The 18,925-nt window shown below is 43.9% G+C and overlaps 1 protein-coding gene across 1 annotated transcript; it reads left to right on the top strand.

Moving 5' to 3' along the window:
- Nucleotides 1-2,259: 2,259 nt before the first annotated feature.
- On the top strand, nucleotides 2,260-18,912 carry LOC112564800 (mucin-5AC-like; the record flags this gene model as incomplete). Its single annotated transcript, XM_025239874.1, is given in 27 exon segments — nucleotides 2,260-2,472; nucleotides 2,926-3,047; nucleotides 3,372-3,467; nucleotides 3,727-3,921; nucleotides 4,270-4,356; nucleotides 4,917-5,308; nucleotides 5,507-5,612; nucleotides 5,615-5,653; nucleotides 5,833-5,945; nucleotides 6,274-6,425; nucleotides 6,900-7,130; nucleotides 7,411-7,649; nucleotides 7,652-7,758; nucleotides 8,624-8,933; nucleotides 9,312-9,482; nucleotides 9,739-9,976; nucleotides 10,233-10,538; nucleotides 11,208-11,428; nucleotides 11,431-11,642; nucleotides 11,910-12,303; nucleotides 12,753-13,059; nucleotides 13,601-14,034; nucleotides 14,350-14,799; nucleotides 15,459-15,818; nucleotides 15,963-16,613; nucleotides 17,581-17,713; nucleotides 18,318-18,912. Coding segments are annotated over 27 exon segments (6,795 nt in total), but the record flags the coding sequence as incomplete, so codon positions are not given.
- Nucleotides 18,913-18,925: the final 13 nt, after the last annotated feature.

Genomic DNA, 18,925 nt, shown 5'->3' with positions numbered 1-18,925 from the left:
TTATGTTAAAATGAACTTAACCCGACCATAAAGAAAAAATGTTGCACTCGGCTTGTCCTTTAAACAAAACTAACACAACTGACTCGGACTTTTTGAAGAAGCAGGACTGACATTACGTTCAGTTACATTTTGCACAGCCAGGATATAAAACGTGTGTGTGTGTGTGTTTTAATATTCATCTTAGATAATGGTAAGGGTACGAAACGAGCCTTCACTTGCATGAACCTTTCTCTAGTGAATGTCTGTTTTCGATATCGTTTGAAGAGAATCGTCTCTTCGGGACCAAGACCGTTTGCGTACCACATTGCACTCAACAATGTGTAGTAGTACTGCGATCTTTTGAATAATTCTGAAGTGTCGCACGTTCTCTGTCTCCTCAGCACAGTGAAAGATGATTTCCTTCATCAAACATACAATCCTCCAATCGACATTTTGTCCCCTCTTTCTGGTGTGAGTGCTGCACCTGGTAGGTCAGCTGAGCATCTGTCAACTAAACTGCGACATGAGGTTAAATGCGTGCACAAGAAAGAATAAATATAATTTCTTCATAGCCATAAAATCTCATTATTAATATACCAACAGTATATGATATAAACACGCAGGGACTTAGCATGACACTGATCAGGCCCCATGCTGCTTCTCCAAAATTGCCAGAATATTAGTTAATAACACTGTAGACACCAAAACAAGTTTATTTCTTTCAGCCCATTGTGATGACACCAGAAGACAGGTTCATGCACTTGTTTCTGATAAAGACTCCATCTCCACTTTCAGTGAAAGAAAGTGTTTATTGCTCGCAGGCGACACACAAAGGCTGCGATAAATCCTTGCTGCTGCTGGAAGAATAAAGGGCCAAAGAAAATATTAAACTGGACGGTGTGATGACGTTCGCTTAAGATGTTCCTTTTTTTCTTTTTCGGTCTGTAATCACACAGCTTATGTGACAGCAAATAAACGCTTTTAATAAAAGAAGAGCGAAAGGAGGATTTCTGTGGCTTTTTATTAATGAGTTGTGTACGTCTGTAGGTCCTGGGAGATAACGATATCCTCTTATTTATCTGATATAATTTGTTTTAATGCCAGATGCAATGTAGCAGCATTTACTGACGAAGCTCTGGATTTCAGCGTTAGATATCTGTACCCAAAACGAAAGTAATTACCTACCCAGCCCTCTCCCCCCTCCACCTGACACCCAAATTCCGACGTTGCGCCGACGACAAGTTGTAGACAAAAGAGAGAAAGAAATGATGAACTGTTATCAAGACAGACAAATATAAAAGGGTTAGGGTGGACAAGACTCACCGTCATCAGACCATCCTGCACCCTCCGAGGAAGCAAGGTGCCATCAGTCGTACTTTCTATAGAATATTTTTGCAAATCGTAATAGACAGGAAAGGAGCGCGTGGACTTCGTGCCAAGCTCTGGCACCATGGCGCCACGAGCCCTCCTACCGAGATTGGCTCTTCTTCTGCTTTGGTGCTGCCCCCTGCAGGCAACCAGGTGAGGAATCTTGCAAAAGTCGAAAATTTTCTTGTCGGTCTCGATTCTTAAAAGTCTATAGGCATTTAGATACGAACATTTGCAAATAAATCTGTTCTTGCATATTTGTATCCAAGCAGAATTAATTCAAGTGCGTGTGTTTGGTTATTTATCCAGTATAAAGTGCATTTTGCTGATTAAATCTTAGAAATTTTAAGAAAAGGTTCCTTGGTATCTGTAAACATTTTAATCCACTACCTCCATTGACCATTCTTATCTCACTCATTAAAATATCTTTGCTTGTTTTACAGAGCGTCGAGGACCAAGCGACAGGCAGATGAAAGTGAGTGTGGTTCAAACTGCTTATTTATAGACAATGGCGGTTACTCATTTTGGTTTTTTCTTTTTAATTTCCATTCTGCCTTCTGCCTCAAGCGACAGCATTTCGTTTTTCCCTCTGTAGATCTTTTAGTTTTTTATGGATTTACATGTACACATTTTCTGTTTTAGTTGCATGTATTCAAAAGGCTGTTTGCTAGAGTATGACCTTTGGAGCACTTCGTGCTAGATTGGCAGTAGTAAGAGTAGTGTTTTTTTTTTTTTTTTTATAAAAGAAATGTTCTTTCACTTAAGCGAGAACTTCTCGAAATTTTTCGCCCGTCAAAGAGGACCCTCATATCTTAAGGTATACCCTCACCTTCTATTTAAAGCCTCTTTACACGAATAAATTTCAGTTTCACAGTTTAGGGGTTTGTCTTGTTGCTGTTATTTCCTATCCTCGCAATAACAGTCGATTGCTACCTTTTGTTTTACCACCAGCAGCGTTCCTCTGATTAAAATATGTTTTGTACGTACACTCATGCTTATGCTAACACAGTTTATACATAGTTTTTACTTTCATTCACCTGCTAATTTGTCTCCAGATACAGTTTGTGTACAGCCTACACCCCCGGAAAACGGAAAGTTCGATTGTACAGCGGATCTGTTTTATTTGTAAGCAAATATTTCTTTGAATTAACCTTAAACATTGTAGTATTTTGTGTTTGTATCAACTGCTCAAAGGCACCATTTCCAGATGTAGTCTGTGCCTTTCGACATTATAGTAGAGGCCGTGAAACATTACTGAACTATTACTACTCTTTATATCGCCAGCAGTAAGTTTCGACAAATTTCTGGAAGTGTTCTAATACTAGTCACTGAACATTTGCACATATTTCTTTCGAGAACTCTTAATATCATTCCTGAAATATAGATGAATTGTCTTAGTAATATTTGGTGATAACTGCAGCTTGTATGAAACAAACTGTCATTAAATGCATAAATAACCTTCCACAAATATCCAAACTGATGTTTTAGTGGTTTCCGGTTAACTCACAACGCGTATTCGGATTGACTTCGTACAAGTATCTAAATAACTGTTTAAATGAGCTAACATTATGTCTGCAGGACGTGTACTGCAACCTGTAACCAAGGCTACGTCTTTGCTGACCGACAGAGCTCGATCGATCACCAGTGTGACATTTACTCCCAGCTGTGGTACACTGGTCCTGAAACCCCAGCTTGTGTCCGTAAGTATAACACTATAGCTTCTCGGCAAGTTTGATACGAGAGAACAATGCAGACAGCAGTGTAACAAGGTGTATAAGCATTTTTTTTTTCTTAGCAGATTATGGACTAAAAAGTATTACATGGATTTACATAGAGAGAAGGGATCGTTGACTAGTCACGCATCCAAAAATTCCACCCCTGGAGCACCTGGCTAAAGCGAATCCAAACTTAATGTAAATTCACACACTTTCTCTCTGCAGAAGTTGATTCTTAAAGAAAAGGTTTCTTGTATAATTGAACTTTTTTACTCTCTTATTCGCTTGTCTGCATTTGTTGCATGACAGCCATTTGCACACGACCATGTCTTAATGGGGGCACGTGCACAAGGCCAGACCACTGCGAGTGTCCGGGCGGCTACTCGGGAAATCAGTGCCAGATCGGTGAGAAGAGTTTCGCTCTTTATTTGTTCACTTTTGAACAGAAACTGAATGAGGCAAAAAAAAGTAAAATAAAATTGTTGGGATGTACAAGGACTATAGTGAATTCTTTGTATCACGATGTGGCCTTATGCTGGCAAGATGGGCTAGTAGTTGTTGAGCAAGTGGATGATTGATTGATTGATTGATGATGATTATTAATTTTTTTTCAAACTGTCTGCAAGAATCACAAGCCGACTATCTTATTGTTCTCTTCTTGCAGCGGAAGACCTGTGCGGGCGTCCCAGCAGTCCCCTGTTCGGCGCAGTAATCTGTCGCAAGGACGGGTCCGATATGGTGTGCACTGCCTCCTGCACCAGCGGCTACAGGTTCGAGACCCAGCCGGCAGCTGAATACAGGTGTAGCTCTGATGGCACGTGGACCCCGAACAAAGGACCCATCCCGGACTGCGTGCTGGGTAAGAGCGCCACGTGGCGGCAGCACTAGCAGATTACAATTGCCTTGTCTTCCACCGGTGCTTAACGTGATACTACGAGACGGCAGAAAGACGTAGTTCTTTTTTTAAATAAAGTACCTGTAACTGATATTTTTTATTATGCTGTGTTAGTGTGTTGAAGACCTTTACCTTATTCCACTGCCGCAAACACCTAACCAACAGGAATGATTTCTAATTGCAATAGCTCTTGTCTGCCACTTGCCGTTTGGCCTCTGATGCACCACAATAATGAATAGCGTTGTAACTAGTTAATCTTTGGAAACAAAGGCGCTTTTAATCTCAATTATGAGTTTGTATCATTTGTCACAGACATCGCAGTTATCAACAATCCCACACCAGGGTCATTTTTGCCAACTGGGATGGCGTTCACAGCAAGCATGGGGCCCATGGCAACGAGTAAGTAAACCGTACGAAAACTTTAACTCTAAGCTCTGAAGTCATATTCTACATTAGCCCTTATTAACGCTTGGTTCTTCCGTCTTTCCAAAATGAGGCCACATTTCGCACAGTCACTGTTGTTTTGTAAAAATGATGTCAGATATGATATGGCGGCCAGACTATGTATCTTTTGCTTGCAAGTGATAAAAAAGTAAATGGAGAGACGAAGATTCAAGCTTTCAGCGAAGGTGTTGAGGCATACCGCTTCTTTTGCTGTTTGAAAACTGTTTCCGTTTAAGAATAACTAAAATGATAATGCAAGTAGAGTTGTAAACTCCAAATCTAGTATTACAGACGTTCTGATAGACTCTACACCGGCCAACTAGACCTCGTTCTGGTTTCAGATGGCGCTTACATGAATAAGGTTCATTTTAAGACAAGAGCTCTCGCTAGATGTTTGAGTTAGACATTACAAAACCATCAAGAGCTCTTTTCTGTGTTTGTATGGTAGGTTTTGGTTTTATGAAGGTTACTGTTTACTTGGTCTCTGGATAATGACCAAAGCCTCTACCTTACAGGTGCACCTGCCGTTGCCGTGGCAATGTGCACGGTGTGGGGCCAGGAACATTACCGCACGTTCGACAACAACGTCTACACCTTCGTCGGCTCTTGCGAATATGTGTTAGTCCGTGACTGCGCCTTCAACACCTTTAGCGTCAACGTCATCAATGACCGCCATTGCGACGGCAGTGCCCCCTGCAAGCGCGAGCTGGACCTGTACCTGGGTTCGAGCAAGGTATCCCTCCGCCAGTCGGCCGGCGGCCCGCAGGTCACGTGGGACGGAACACCAATGGCGATCCCCGGCTCTCGTAGCGGTACAGTTATTGAGAAGATTGGCAACTATCTCACCGTCCAGAGCACCAGTGGCTTCATGATCAAGTGGGACGGCAAAGAGTCCATCTTCTTCAGGGTACGTGTTCGTACAGTCACCACTATTTTCCACTGCTCTTTTACATTTTTATGTCTTCTGCTTCTCATCCCTCTTAAAATTCCCCTTTTCAGCGGTAACTAATCCACGTTTTCGTTGTGGATGGATAACTTTTTTTTACAGCTTAAAACAATGTCGAGTAAATTTGCGACTAACAGGAAACACAACTCATGGTTACAGGCGACGGGAAATCTGAAAGGTAGAACTTGCGGACTGTGCGGTGTCTATGATGGAAACCCGAGCAACGACTTTACCACAGAGTCTGGCGCTGTCGTCACTTCCGCTTCCGCTTTGGCACAAGCTGGAAGAAGACAGATTTAGGTGGAGGTAAGCAGCAGCGAATCGACCATTTTTCTTCAGACACACAATTGTTTGTCCTGTCAACATTCTGGCTATTGCTTTGTGCTCATAGGTTTCTGCGAACATGATTTGTCGCAACGTTAAAAAAGCAACAATAAGCGTGCGTGTTCTTCTGTACTTGTACGTGTGAATGTGGGATGTTGCAGTTCCTTGCCCGGACTCCACTCAAAGCCAGACATGCGATGCCGCCAGGAGTCAGCAAGCAACCACGCGCTGCTCTCAGATCGTCAACGATGCTGCTTTCAAGCCTTGCCATGCTGTAAGCAGACATTTCGAGCTAAGCTTTCGCGCATTTAAAGAATGCCAAGAAGAGTTAGGAACAGGATTATCGTTAGTTTTATGGATTTCTTTTAGTTTTGATGTTTCGGTGCATTAGTGTTTCTCTCTCTCTGTCTCTTTTCCTAATTCCTTTTATTTGTCATTGTCTCTCTTCTCCACTTCCCTCTAGTTTTATGTGTGTGTGTTGTGTGCACGAATTGACCTTATTTCTATGTGCGTCAGCGCATTTACGTAGCTTGCACATAAGACAAATGTGTTGCAAAGTAGTGGACGGTAGCGTGTTTTGATTCACATGAACTGTTTCACAGGCGGTAGACCCCAACATGTTCATGGAGGCGTGCAAGTGGGACTGCTGCGCCCAGGACAGCGGCGAGTGTACATGCAAGTCCATGGAAGGCGTACTCACGTGCCTGTATGGACGCCGGCGTCAGACTGACATGGCGGAAAGCCGACAGATGCCGTGAGTTAGCTCTTAACTCTCTTTACATCCTGTCTCGACTCTCTCTCAACACAGCTATGTACAAGCATGCTTTTTTTAAAAGTAAACGCATAAACACATATGGTAATCAGGGATAGATATTTACATTAATCAGGGGTAAACATTGATTGTGTGTAAAAGTTCGTTTATCTTGCATGGATACCAACGTAATGTGTCGTTGCACGATTAACATTTCTTGGTGTAAGTACATGCTGTGTCACATACTTCCTTATCAATTATGTGCGCACACCTTTGGCTGAAATTCAGACCATGCTTGTCATTAGTCTTAATACAGAGTTTCTACGGATAAAACCGAAATGTAAGGTTTTCCTCTTGCGCATGTTCGCTGGGAAGTTTTTGTTGTTTATTAACTCTGGCGGTTCTTGTCCAATGTTAATACAGCAATTCCAGTGCACTGACTTGTTAACTTTGGTGATTCGAACCCCATGTTGACAGCAATCCAGTGCATAACGGCAAAGTGTTCCAAGAATGCGGCAGCCCTTGCATTAAGAATTGCCAGAACGCCAACACAGTCTGCAACGACCAATCATGCGTGGATGGATGCTTCTGCCCTCCAGGCTCTGTGGAGGACAACAACCAGTGCATTCCTGCTGACCAGTGCCCTTGCTCCAATAACGGTCAGCTGTACAGCAACGGAGAAGTCATGCAAAAGGACTGTAACAACTGGTGTGTACTTTTCTTTGTCAAAGACTGCAAATTTGTGCACTTTTTCTTATATTTTCATTATTTATGTTTCTTTAGCCAAATTTTGCAAACTTCGTGGGCTTGTCCTTCATTCCACCTAACTACTCTCCGTGGTTTTTTTTGTTGTTGCTGCTTTTATGGTTAGGGTTCAAAGCCTGCAAAATTTTGCATGTCATTTTTTTTATTAGCCGACAGTTACGAGTTTTTATGTTTGTCTGTGCCGCCGCAGTAGTCACGCAGAATGATATGATTTTTGTTCCAGCACCTGTGAAGGTGGAAAATGGTCTTGCACCAACAAGAAGTGCGAGGTCACTTGTTCCGCGACAGGTGATCCTCACTACTTGACCTTCGATGGCAGCCGCTTTGACTTCATGGGCAGATGCTCCTACTACCTCGTCTACGACAAAGACTTCGATATCATCGTCGACAACATTGACTGCGGAAACGGAGAGGCGACCTGCACAAAATCTTTGTCCATCAACATCGACGGCCAAAACATCAAATGGACCACAATCACCAGCTGTTTGTTAACGGCCGGGAAGTGACGCAATTGCCCTACACGGAACTGCCTGGCATCAAGATCAGCATGGTGTCCTCGCTCTTCATGCAGGTCAGTTGGAAAGGTCAAACTGCCGTACGTTGTGATGTGTACAAAGCCCATTAAAGACTACAGTCGAGTACAAATATTCGAGATTGGGTGTTTTTTTTTACAGCATGGAAAACTAATCAGCTATCTAAAGATTTTTTTTAAAGTTGTGTATGAAATTAGTGGCGAATTTTTCAGGAAATTTAAACTCTATATAGTTATACCTTCTTAGGTTCTAAATACATGTACTTACCTTCGAGAATTGTTTTTCTAGTTTGGAGAAGAAGCTTCTTTATGCTACTTAACCATCACGACATGCTTGCAATTCTATATATAGCTGGCAGAAAAGTAATATAATAAACTAGAGTTGCCTTAACTCCGTTCGTTGCATTCGATTTTGACATTTCTGCGTAGAATCTCTCATATATTACTAACCTTGAGGAAATGTTCTTGTTCAAAACTGGTTCTGACCGTTCTGTGTAATCTGTCACCTCGATAGTTCATTATCAGTAAGATTCTAAGATGCTCATAATGTAAGTAAACCACTCTCTTCCTGACATTTTCATGTTTGGGATTTTTTTCGGTTGTACTTTTCTTATGGTTTTCTTGTCGAGTTTCCTAATTTCAAGCAAGGCGAGCATCGTGATAAGTTGCAGTTGATATATATTTCCTTACGGGTCTTTTGTAACGGACAGGTAGAAAACGCGAACAGGTTTAGTAAACATTTTATTCAACGGCGATATAATTTGGGACTGTCAATAAAGAAATGGCACGTTGTATAATAATAGTAAACTTCTATTCAACACAAAACGTCTTTAAAATACAATCCAGAAACAAGCAGCTTACTCACGTACTTTCTTCCTCTTTCTCCTCTCCCTATCCCAAACAGGCCGAGCTGTCCAACGGCATTAAGATCCTTTGGGACGGTCGCACGCGCGCTTACGTCACAGTGCCCCCATCGTTCCATGGCCAGACCAAAGGTCTCTGCGGCACCTTCGACGGCAACCAGAAAAATGACTTCCTCACCCCTGATGGCGACGTGGTCGTCAACGAGCGAGACTTCGGCAACCGCTGGAAGACGAACGCCAATTGCGAGAATCTTCCCCTGCAGCCGCAGCCCAACCCTTGTGACATCGACCCACAGCGCAAGCAGCAGGCACAGGACATGTGCCAGAAGCTGCAGAGTGACGTCTTCAAATGTAAATATTTCTCCAGTTTTCTAATCTGCTTCCCCGCTTCATCTCTGCTTGAGTCAAGCTGTAGGATAAAATTGACCTGACTGATTTCATGAGGTAGCTCGTGCAACTATCACTTTTAGGTTAGATGTTTCAGAAACAAACCCAAGAATATTGACAAAAACTAACGGCAGCAAGAACAATAATAGAAAGGGAATAAGAGTAATTTTTACATTACTACAATTTTAATAACACTTCATTCTGACATATTAGAAATGGATTAGAAATGTATGCATTAAAAATGTTCCTCCAGACACACGCACAAGCACACACACACACACACTCACACACACACACATTGACAAAGTCCAGAGTGCGTAGAAGTTTTTTTTCTGTGAACAGCGTGCCACAGCCTGCAGGACGTACAGCCATGGTTGGAGGACTGTCTGTATGATATGTGTTCGTGTACTCAAAACTTGAAGGACTGCATGTGCCCAATGATTGGAGGCTACGCTGACTCATGTGCTCAGCTGGGTGCCAAGGTCCAGTGGCGTCTAAACATCACAGAGTGCAGTGCGTATCTTCTGTGCGAACTGTGACTTTCGCGCTTGCGTATATATATATATGTGGTGTGTGGAGCGTACATGTGTCAACGCACGTTTGTGTGCATCACCAGAATCCTAGTCTTGTCTATTTTTATATAGATCACCAGCAGTACGGTCACCGATACTTTCATATCGATCACCAGTATTATAACACCTAAGTCAGAAATTGCACCAATATCGTAAATTTTGAATAGCTATAGTCGGAAACTATTGGATGTCACCAGTGCTGGAGTGTCCCGGGGGGCAGGAGTACCAGGTGTGCGGGAACCCATGCGAGCGCACGTGCCGCAACATGGCCGAGGGCGACATCTGCCAGGCGTCATGTGTTGAGGGCTGCAACTGCCCGGACGGCCAGACGCTGAATGACGATGGACAATGTATACCCACTGAGGATTGTCCATGTGTCTTCGATGGTCGCTACTATCCGCCAGGTTATACCACTCTCAAAGGCAGAGACATCTGGTGAGAGGAGCTGAGGAATTTCCTCTTATTATTTTTTGTCGTTGTCTTCTTCATCGCAGTCATCATCATTCTTTTCTTAGGATTGTAAGAAGAGATGTCTCAGTTAACACCCTGAGTCGTTGGTTGGAACAGTTACGGGGGAGGCTTCTAGTTTTGACTTGTACGGCACTACTTGCAACTAGAAGAACCTATTTATGTAATATATACTACTACGAATTCTTCTTAATATTATTATTGTTGTTGCTATTTCTATTAGCGTATGCACGAAAGCTCAGTGGACTTGTTCTCCTCTGACAATTGAGAAAATTCCAACACACATCGAGCCGCTGTGCCCAAACAACACCGTGTACAGCGAGTGCATATCCAACTGCCCCAAGACCTGTAAAAGCTTGGATGAAGAGAGCGCCGCCTGCGATGAGACCAACTGCAAGTCCGGCTGCCAGTGTGTAGAAGGTTTTGTGTTGGAAGGCGAGCAGTGCATCGAAACCTCCATGTGCCCGTGTTACTATGGTGGCAAGGCCTACCACGAAGGTGACATCATATCAATGGACTGTAACCAATGGTGAGTTTCTATGAAGAAACCTTTGCGTCTGTCTTTGTCAGTTTTGGTTCATGTCTGGAAAGATCACTTAAAATGAGTTCGCGATACTTTGTACCTTTTCCCCCGTATGTATCACTTAAAATGCATACTTGTTTACAAATGGGATGGAGAGTGAGTTGTATTTACCATACAATTAAAAGCGAGACACTGAAGAGTTCCATATCTCCACTTGATACAAGGCTACACACTAAAGCAGACAATAGCCTTCTGATATCTTAATCACTGCTGTTTAATTGTCACCTAGTACCGTAAACATCGCTTTCAGTGCTTGTCCTTAAAGTAAGAAGCCAGTTAAGGGTTATTTGGGAGGATTCATACTCAAGTGATGAGTGCTCTAAGATTTAGCAAAAAGTTACTGGTTTGAGGCTTTCTCTAGCCTATACCTAGAAAACTCCTTGCCCACCCAGCAGATTTTCAGCAAAGTGGCACCAGATTTAATCACTGAAGTTTTTCCATGGTCAATCACTTACCATTTACTGACCCCTACCGCCTCTGAGCCATGGAACATTTTACCTTTTGTAACTTTTACTTTTACCTGTCACAAAAACCATGAAAAAAATAAGGGGACAGAGATATAAGGATCATTTCGCTATCAAAGCAGCACGGTGACAAAAAACAATCTGCCTGCAGCAAGTGCCGGAGAAGAAAGTGGGCCTGTGAGATCAACGACTGCCCGGCGGTTTGCAGCGCCCTCGGTGAGTCCCACTACACGACGTTCGACGGGCGTGAGTACCAGTTCCAGGGCAGCTGTGACTACGTGCTGGTGCGCTCCAGGGACGGAAGTGCCACTCCCTTCCAGGTCACCACCGAGAACGTGGCTTGCGGAACGAGTGGGGTCACGTGCTCCAAGAGTCTGAGATCACGGTGGGCGAGTCGGGCACGCCCACCTTCTACAGGTTGCAGCTGATTCGCGGTCAGTCGGTCAAGCCAGATCCCGGCTCACCTTTCACGGCACGAGAGGTGGGGGACTTCGTCTACATCGACACGCCTTTCGGCCTAAGCATCCAATGGGATAAAGGCACGCGTGTCTACGTCAGACTCAGCACGGAGCACAGGGAAGGGTCAGTTCTTTTTCATTTCGTGCCGTAAGGGTAATGGCACTGAGCTGTAACAAGTATGAAGGTTCAATAAAGTCAGCGACTAGAAGTATAAGCTAAAAGCAATGATAATAAAGATCAAGACTAGGTAGTAGTGGGGTGGAAGATATTTATCATTGCTTTAATGAGTAAAAGAAATGATGATAAGGCGTTTAGGTGTGCTTTATTTTCGACGGCACATGATTGGCTGAAAACGTATGCAAGGTATGCAACGTATGTGTTTTTTCATAATTAGGTGGAGGGTCTGTGCGGCAACTTCAACGGCGACCAAAAAGACGACTTCACCACCCCTCAAGGCGGGCCCGCCGTCGTAAGATCCACTGCCTTTGGCGACAGTTGGAAGTTGCACAGCTACTGCACGCCCTCCACCGACGTGACAGACACGTGCGAGAGCGAGCCACAGCGCAAACCGTGGGCGCAGGAGAAGTGCGGCATCATCAAGTCCGCCATCTTCAGTGCCTGTCACCTGGTGGAGCCTTACCAAAAGTACCTGGACCACTGTATCTACGACACGTGTGGCTGCGACATGGGCGGCGACTGTGAATGTCTCTGCACGGCCATCGCTGCCTACGCACACGTTTGCGCCAGCAAAGGGCATGCCATCAACTGGAGAAGCAACGAACTGTGTCGTAAGTAACATGGGAAACGTCTTAGATAGATACAAGGGATGAGGACAGTGACATTTTTCTTAATACACCCCAACGTCTTTCCATCATATTGATGCAATTGATTCCTTAAAGCCAAAGGAATGCTGTCTTACCCAATGTATGCCTAGCTCTACAAAGCAATGCCATACAGAGCAGCCAAGAACAGTTTACAAACTTCCAATAACTTCTAATCACTGATTCTATTGTCTTTATAAAATCTGACTACTACATACAATAATCTTAATGATTTTATGAATTTATTCTAACAATTAAGATAATTTTTTCACTAATTAGAATAAATAATGAGCAGTTCTAGTTGGTAGATCATCCAGTTCTAATAACTAATTCAATCTGATTATTTGAACAACTTATTCTAACAGTTCTATAATAACTACTGTTCCTAATTTCCACGATTTTAATGATTGTTACAGCGATCCAATGCGATGATTGTGAGATCTACAATCCTTGTATGAGCGCCTGTCCGAAGAAAACCTGCGACAACCTGCTTGTGTACGACCAACTGATGAATGAGTGTCAGAACGCCAACGGCTTGTGTTTCGAAGGCTGTGACCTCGAGCCTTGCCCACCTGGACAGGTCTACGCTAGCCTAAAGCCTCCAGTCACGTGCATTCCGGAACCTCTGTGCGAGACTCCTTCCTGCACCATCAACGGCAGAGTCTACCGCGAGGGCGAGCGAATCTACGACGACACTGTATGCAACCATGCATGCGAGATCTGGTAAGGACGTACTTTTACAGAATAGCAATGAGACATGCATAACCTTTCCTGTTTACTGTTATCTCGGAAAAGACATTTCGTAACCGAGAAAATGTTAGGCAAATCTGTGGTGTAAAGGTCACAAGAAACAAACGGTTTTGGGGCGAACGTTCATGACATTAGAACTTTAAGCAACATGCCGAGCCGTCCACTTCGGAGGTTTAACGTCTCAACACTTTGCCACGTATTGTCGCTTCTCTGCTCATGAAGTGAATTCTATCAGTTCCTTCTTAGAGCCTGAAAATACCCACGATGAAGGATTTCTTTTTAATTTTTATTTATCAATATGCACCCAAAAATTTTTCCTTCCCAACTCAAAAAAAGAGATGTCCATCTTGCAACTTCTCCTTATCTATTTGTCCATATATGGTCACGACAATTGGCCAAATCATGTGCAAGTATTGTCCACGATAGGAATTCTGCAGTCTTTTTTGGACATGTGCAATGGAAACATGCAGGCTAAGACGAAGTCTAGTAACATCTGATTTCATCGTCTGTGCAGCAATTGTCGCCGAGGCGTTCTCGAACACATCAGCTTTGGCTTCTGCCAGACTCTGGTTCCGACCGCCAAGCCCACCGCCGCTCCCACCCTGGCTCCAGGACTGTCCAGTGGCACCACCCCCTCACCGACGCCTACTGGCACGCAGATAACGCCAGTGTGCTACCAAGGGTGGACGTCATGGATGTCGGCCTCCGCCCCGACCTCCGCCAGCAAGGGTGACATCGAAAATATGGCGACGCTGCGCCAGCGCTACGCCTTCTGCCAGGAGGAGGCCATGGAGGCCATCGAGTGCCGCGTTGTGGGTGAGCCCACGTCCTCCGTGTACTCGGGCCAGGTGACCGCGTGCAACCTGCAGAGTGGCTTCACGTGCTATCATAGCAACCAGGCCCAGAACCAGATGTGCAAGGATTATGAAGTGCGCTTCTACTGCAACTGTAAGTCTGAAGATATCAAAGTCTAACGCTGCCGAATGTGGGATCTTAGCTCTTTAGACCAGCACTGAAAGCGTAATTAGTCACACCTGCCATGCAGTACATGATTAATTCATATACAAAAGTTTATAATTATGCAGTTATAAAATTAATCTTTATACATTCAGAGTAATTAATGATTTATGTACAATAGTCAATGTTCAATGATGAAAAGAAATAATCTGAAATTACTGATAATTTAGTGATAATTTATGCGTAATAATTGTCATGTAAAACACGATAATCATGGCTTCAAATTAGGTGTTTTCTACTTTACAGGCGAACTTGTCACTGTTGGTACCTCGAGTATCGCACCAACAGTCAGTCCTGGAGTCACACCCGCCTTCAGTGGCGCAACCCCAGATAAGACAGGCGGAGTACCCGGCAGCTCCTCTCCCACCACCCCGGGAGTGTCTTCAAGCACGGTTACGGGTTCAGTCACCCTGACCTGCAAGAAGACTGGCTGGACCCAGTGGTTTAACACGCACAGCCTGGACAGCCAGGGCGACATCGAGTCCTTGCCCGACATCAGGAAGAAGGAGGACATCTGTCCGGAAGAATATACTACCCAGGTGGAGTGCAGGCGGGTGGGAGACATGCAACCTCTCACCCAGACCGAAGACCTTCAGATGGTGTGCAATACCAAAGCTGGGTTAGCGTGCTTTAACCAGCCTCAGGGCGCGAAGTGTCCTGACTTCGAGATGAGAGTATACTGTGACTGCTCACAAGGTAAAGGACGCTGACTCTTGCGAATTAGTTTGATTTACTCTCTCTGTTCATTACGCAGTCTTCCCACATGCAGCAGTACATTTATACTATCAGTTGTATGTTTTTTTTACATGTGTTATACTTATTGCTTACTTGTTGAAATGAATAAAATGGCCTGTCACTTTTATTTGTTGGAAAGTAGGATGTAGGTTGCAATAGGACACGCCGTGTTTTCAAACTTTAGGAAGGATGTTATATCTGTGAGGAAATAAATCGTAATCTCCTATTTCAGTAATTATTCTTAGAATTAAATTAAGCCTGCTGCTCAGGCTGCAAAAGCTTGCTCGGCACTTGGAGTTCACCTCTACACTTCGTGTCCCAATATTTTAGATTTTTGTTCGGAATTCGACTTTCCATAGCTTAGGTTCTTGGTTTCTAGATATAAAAATAAACTTTCTTGATATTGTTGTAAGTTAAACGTCTCAGCCTATAACGCATGGGTAGTGAGTCCTTTGTTGGGATTTCCCGCCATGCCGATGGGTGTCCTCCATCTCCTCAGTGTTTTATGAAATGTGAGTATCTTTCTCCCGTTCTTTCACTCACTGCATACATTAATGAGAGAATGAAACCTCATAATCAGCACATAGGTATAATTTTGTTCACCCGAACTCTTTCTTCAGAAACTACGACCACGCCTACAATAACTCAGTCACCTCCGACACCAGCGCCTACTCTGCCCTACACGTGCACGCAAGGATGGTCGGCCTGGATGAACATTGACTCGCCGACTGACATGCGCAGCTCGGAAAGCCAGGGCCCAGGCGACTACGAACTGTTGTGGGAGCTGCGCCAGTACTACAGCTTCTGCGAACAGCCTCGCGCCATCCGCTGTCGCAGCACACTGACGCAGCAGCCGTACCACCGCAATCAGGACACTGTCATCTGCGAGTTGCCCACCGGTCTCATCTGCCTCGACAGCGCCGCCACCAGCGGTCTATGCGACGATTACGAAATCAGCGTTGAGTGCGACTGCGGCCAAGGTAGGTGGCGTGTGTGGGGTCCTTTGCTTGAGGATGAGATGGAAGGATGTGATCTGGAGGCTCGTTAAAAACATTTTTTTTTCGTGAAGCGTTTCTATCGCCAGGGTGTTTATTTTAAATCTTCGGTGATGGTGATGATTACAGGCGTCCCAACAGCCCAACCGTCAGCTCAACCGAATATAACGCCGATACCTGGTCAGCCCTGGAGTCCAGTGCCGTCCTGTCAATGGACAGTTTGGATGAACTCGGACATTCGCACTCCCGTTTCACGCGGTGACTACGAGACCATTGCTAACTTGCGCCTGACCTATCCTTTCTGTGAGCACCCGGTGGCAATCCAGTGTCGCGTGTCACCAACCTCAGCCAACCCGAATGGTATCCCATTCGACGTAGCTAAACAAGTAGGTGTAACGTGTGACTTGAACCATGGCCTCGTCTGCTTGGACAGCGAACAGCCAAACGGCGTTAAATGCTTCGACTATCAAGTGAGGTTCCACTGCGTTGATGCATGCACATCATCCACTCTCTTCCCACCCAGTTACACTGGAGAGACCCCTTCGCCTTATCCATTATGGTTCACAGGCCAGACTCCGACAGCACATCCTGATGAACACTCTGATGAAACACCAACTCCCGGATTCCCACCCGTATATAGCGGAGAAACACCATCTCCTTACCCTCCGTGGTACACAGGCCCAACTCCACATTCAGTTGGTCATTCGGAGCCGTATACAAGAACTACTCCCGTCATCAGTCAAGAAACTACGGTACCTGTGGTCGTCGTAACCCAAATGGGTAAGCAATATCGAGAGGCATAAACACTTGAGCAGCACGATTTAGAAAAGTTTACTTGTTTCGTTCAGAACAATATACAAAGATTACAATCAATATGGTGCATACGAGAAGGAAAAGAGATGTATAGGCCAACATCTACAGCTGACAAACTAATGATAGTTCCCTTAATTTAGGTTGCTGCAGGACAGCTCTTTTGATGTAATTTATATTTTAGTGAGGTGGGGTTAATACGACATAAATTACACTACATAAATGGTTTATGATCATGATCGCGTCTATTCAGTAATAATGACATCCCTACCATATTTTGCAAATATGTTCTTCGCTTTCTGTAATGCAATGAACTATCTCAAACTGACTGATACATTCGAAAAATGTAAAACTACACAATTAATAGACAAATTTCATTGCTGTGAAAAACCATTTTCCTTTACCGGTAGAGGTCTGACTAAGGTTCTATTTTATAAAAAAAAAAATAAATAAAATGAAAATCACAAATCTACAAAATTTTATAAGAATCAGGTGAAAACGTTAGGAAATATTTTGACAGCAGTGATGTGAAGAAAATAATTCACTAAAATATAATTGCGTCAAATAAAAAAGCTGTTCTGCGCCAACCTGGTTTAAAATTCTATAAAGAGGGATGGTCAGTGCTTCTTCAGTCAAAACGTTTGAAGGAATATGATGATATTTAGTGGTTTTATAATAAATTAAAACACAGAAAAATATCTACTTGCAAATTATATCCTTACCTTAAAAATACAAACATTCTGTCTCTGCGTTACATCGTCATTAATGTAACAAGTGCATGCCTATTATGCATATGTAATGAAATAAATAATGATATTCACTCACATACTTTTACACGACGACAACACACACACACACAATCTTTCAATACGTGCCACGCATCCATCGATGTGATACACAACCCACTCACCCGCACTTTAACCCCTTTGTCCCACAGTGTGCGAAGACTCGTTGGGTGTCAGATCCCCGAGTGTTATTACCCGTGATCAGATTGCAGCCTCGTCTTCATTCGACGCCTCTCACGAATCGTACATGGGGCGGCTTGATGCCAAGTCTGCATGGATGCCAAGGTAACATATGCGCACACGCACTCACACTCACACACAGTCTTCCAGACCTCTGTGACTTACTCGAGATTATGAAGCTGAGCTGTGTTCAACGACGATTAAATTTTTCCCCTTGCTCTCTTACTCTCTATCTCAATCTTTGTTCCTTGACACTAGAGACGGGTACACTGGTGCACAACGCCATACAGAAGGCGCGCCTGCTTGTGGTGTATGCATGTGCATTATCTGCACCCGACATCGATCAGATTTTAGAGAACAAACATTTTCATTTTAACAAGAATTTTGACATCTTCATTTTGTGTCAGTTACTTTTAAAAGAATGACCCGGAAGACAAACTTGATAGGTGAGATGAATCCATGCTGGTTAATGCTGAAGGACAATTTTATTCATACGATATTAATCAATCATACGCGCTGCTTAAACAGATATTTCTCGAAGTTCACAAAAGGAGGAAGAAGGAGAAAAAGTACACTGAGAATTTTAAGAAATGAGAGAGAAAATATGTAAGAGAAAAAATGTAAAATAAGAGACACCCTAACTAAGCTGTATGTATCTTACTGTCTCGAAGCAGGCCGACCATAATAATACTTCTCTTTTCAATGACAGGTTTATGGATACTGATCAGTGGATACAAGTCGATCTAGCAAAGCCAGAATTTATTACTGGAATAGTAACTCAAGGTCATCCTACAATGCCATATTGGGTGACCAAGCTCACAGTGTCAACAAGTGTGGACGGAGCTGACTTTACTCCGGTCAGTCAAGAAATGCAAGACATCCCTACTATCTTTGCGGCTAATAACGACAATCAAACGCCAGTACACATCCATTTCACCAAAGAAATAGCAGCTCGCTTTGTTAGAATTTATCCAACCGAATGGGAAAAAAATATTACTCTACGACTGGATCTCCTTGGTTGCGGACTACTGACTACATCAACACCCCCAACAAATCAAGAATCTCCTACACCGTATCCACCATGGTACACTGGTGAAACGCCTTCACCTTTCCTCCTGGAGTCAGCGGAAACACACCAACACCATATCCACCATGGTACACTGGTGAAACGCCTTCACCTTACCCTCCTGGAGTCAGCGGAAACACACCAACACCATATCCACCATGGTACACTGGTGAAACGCCTTCACCTTACCCTCCTGTGTCAGCGGAAACACACCAACACCATATCCACCATGGTCACCTTACCCGCCTGGA

Source organism: Pomacea canaliculata, linkage group LG5 (genome assembly GCF_003073045.1).
Source record: "Pomacea canaliculata isolate SZHN2017 linkage group LG5, ASM307304v1, whole genome shotgun sequence".
NCBI classification, from domain to species: domain Eukaryota; kingdom Metazoa; phylum Mollusca; class Gastropoda; order Architaenioglossa; family Ampullariidae; genus Pomacea; species Pomacea canaliculata.
Note: the sequence above shows the minus strand (reverse complement) of the source record. Positions and strands in the feature narration are given on the sequence as shown.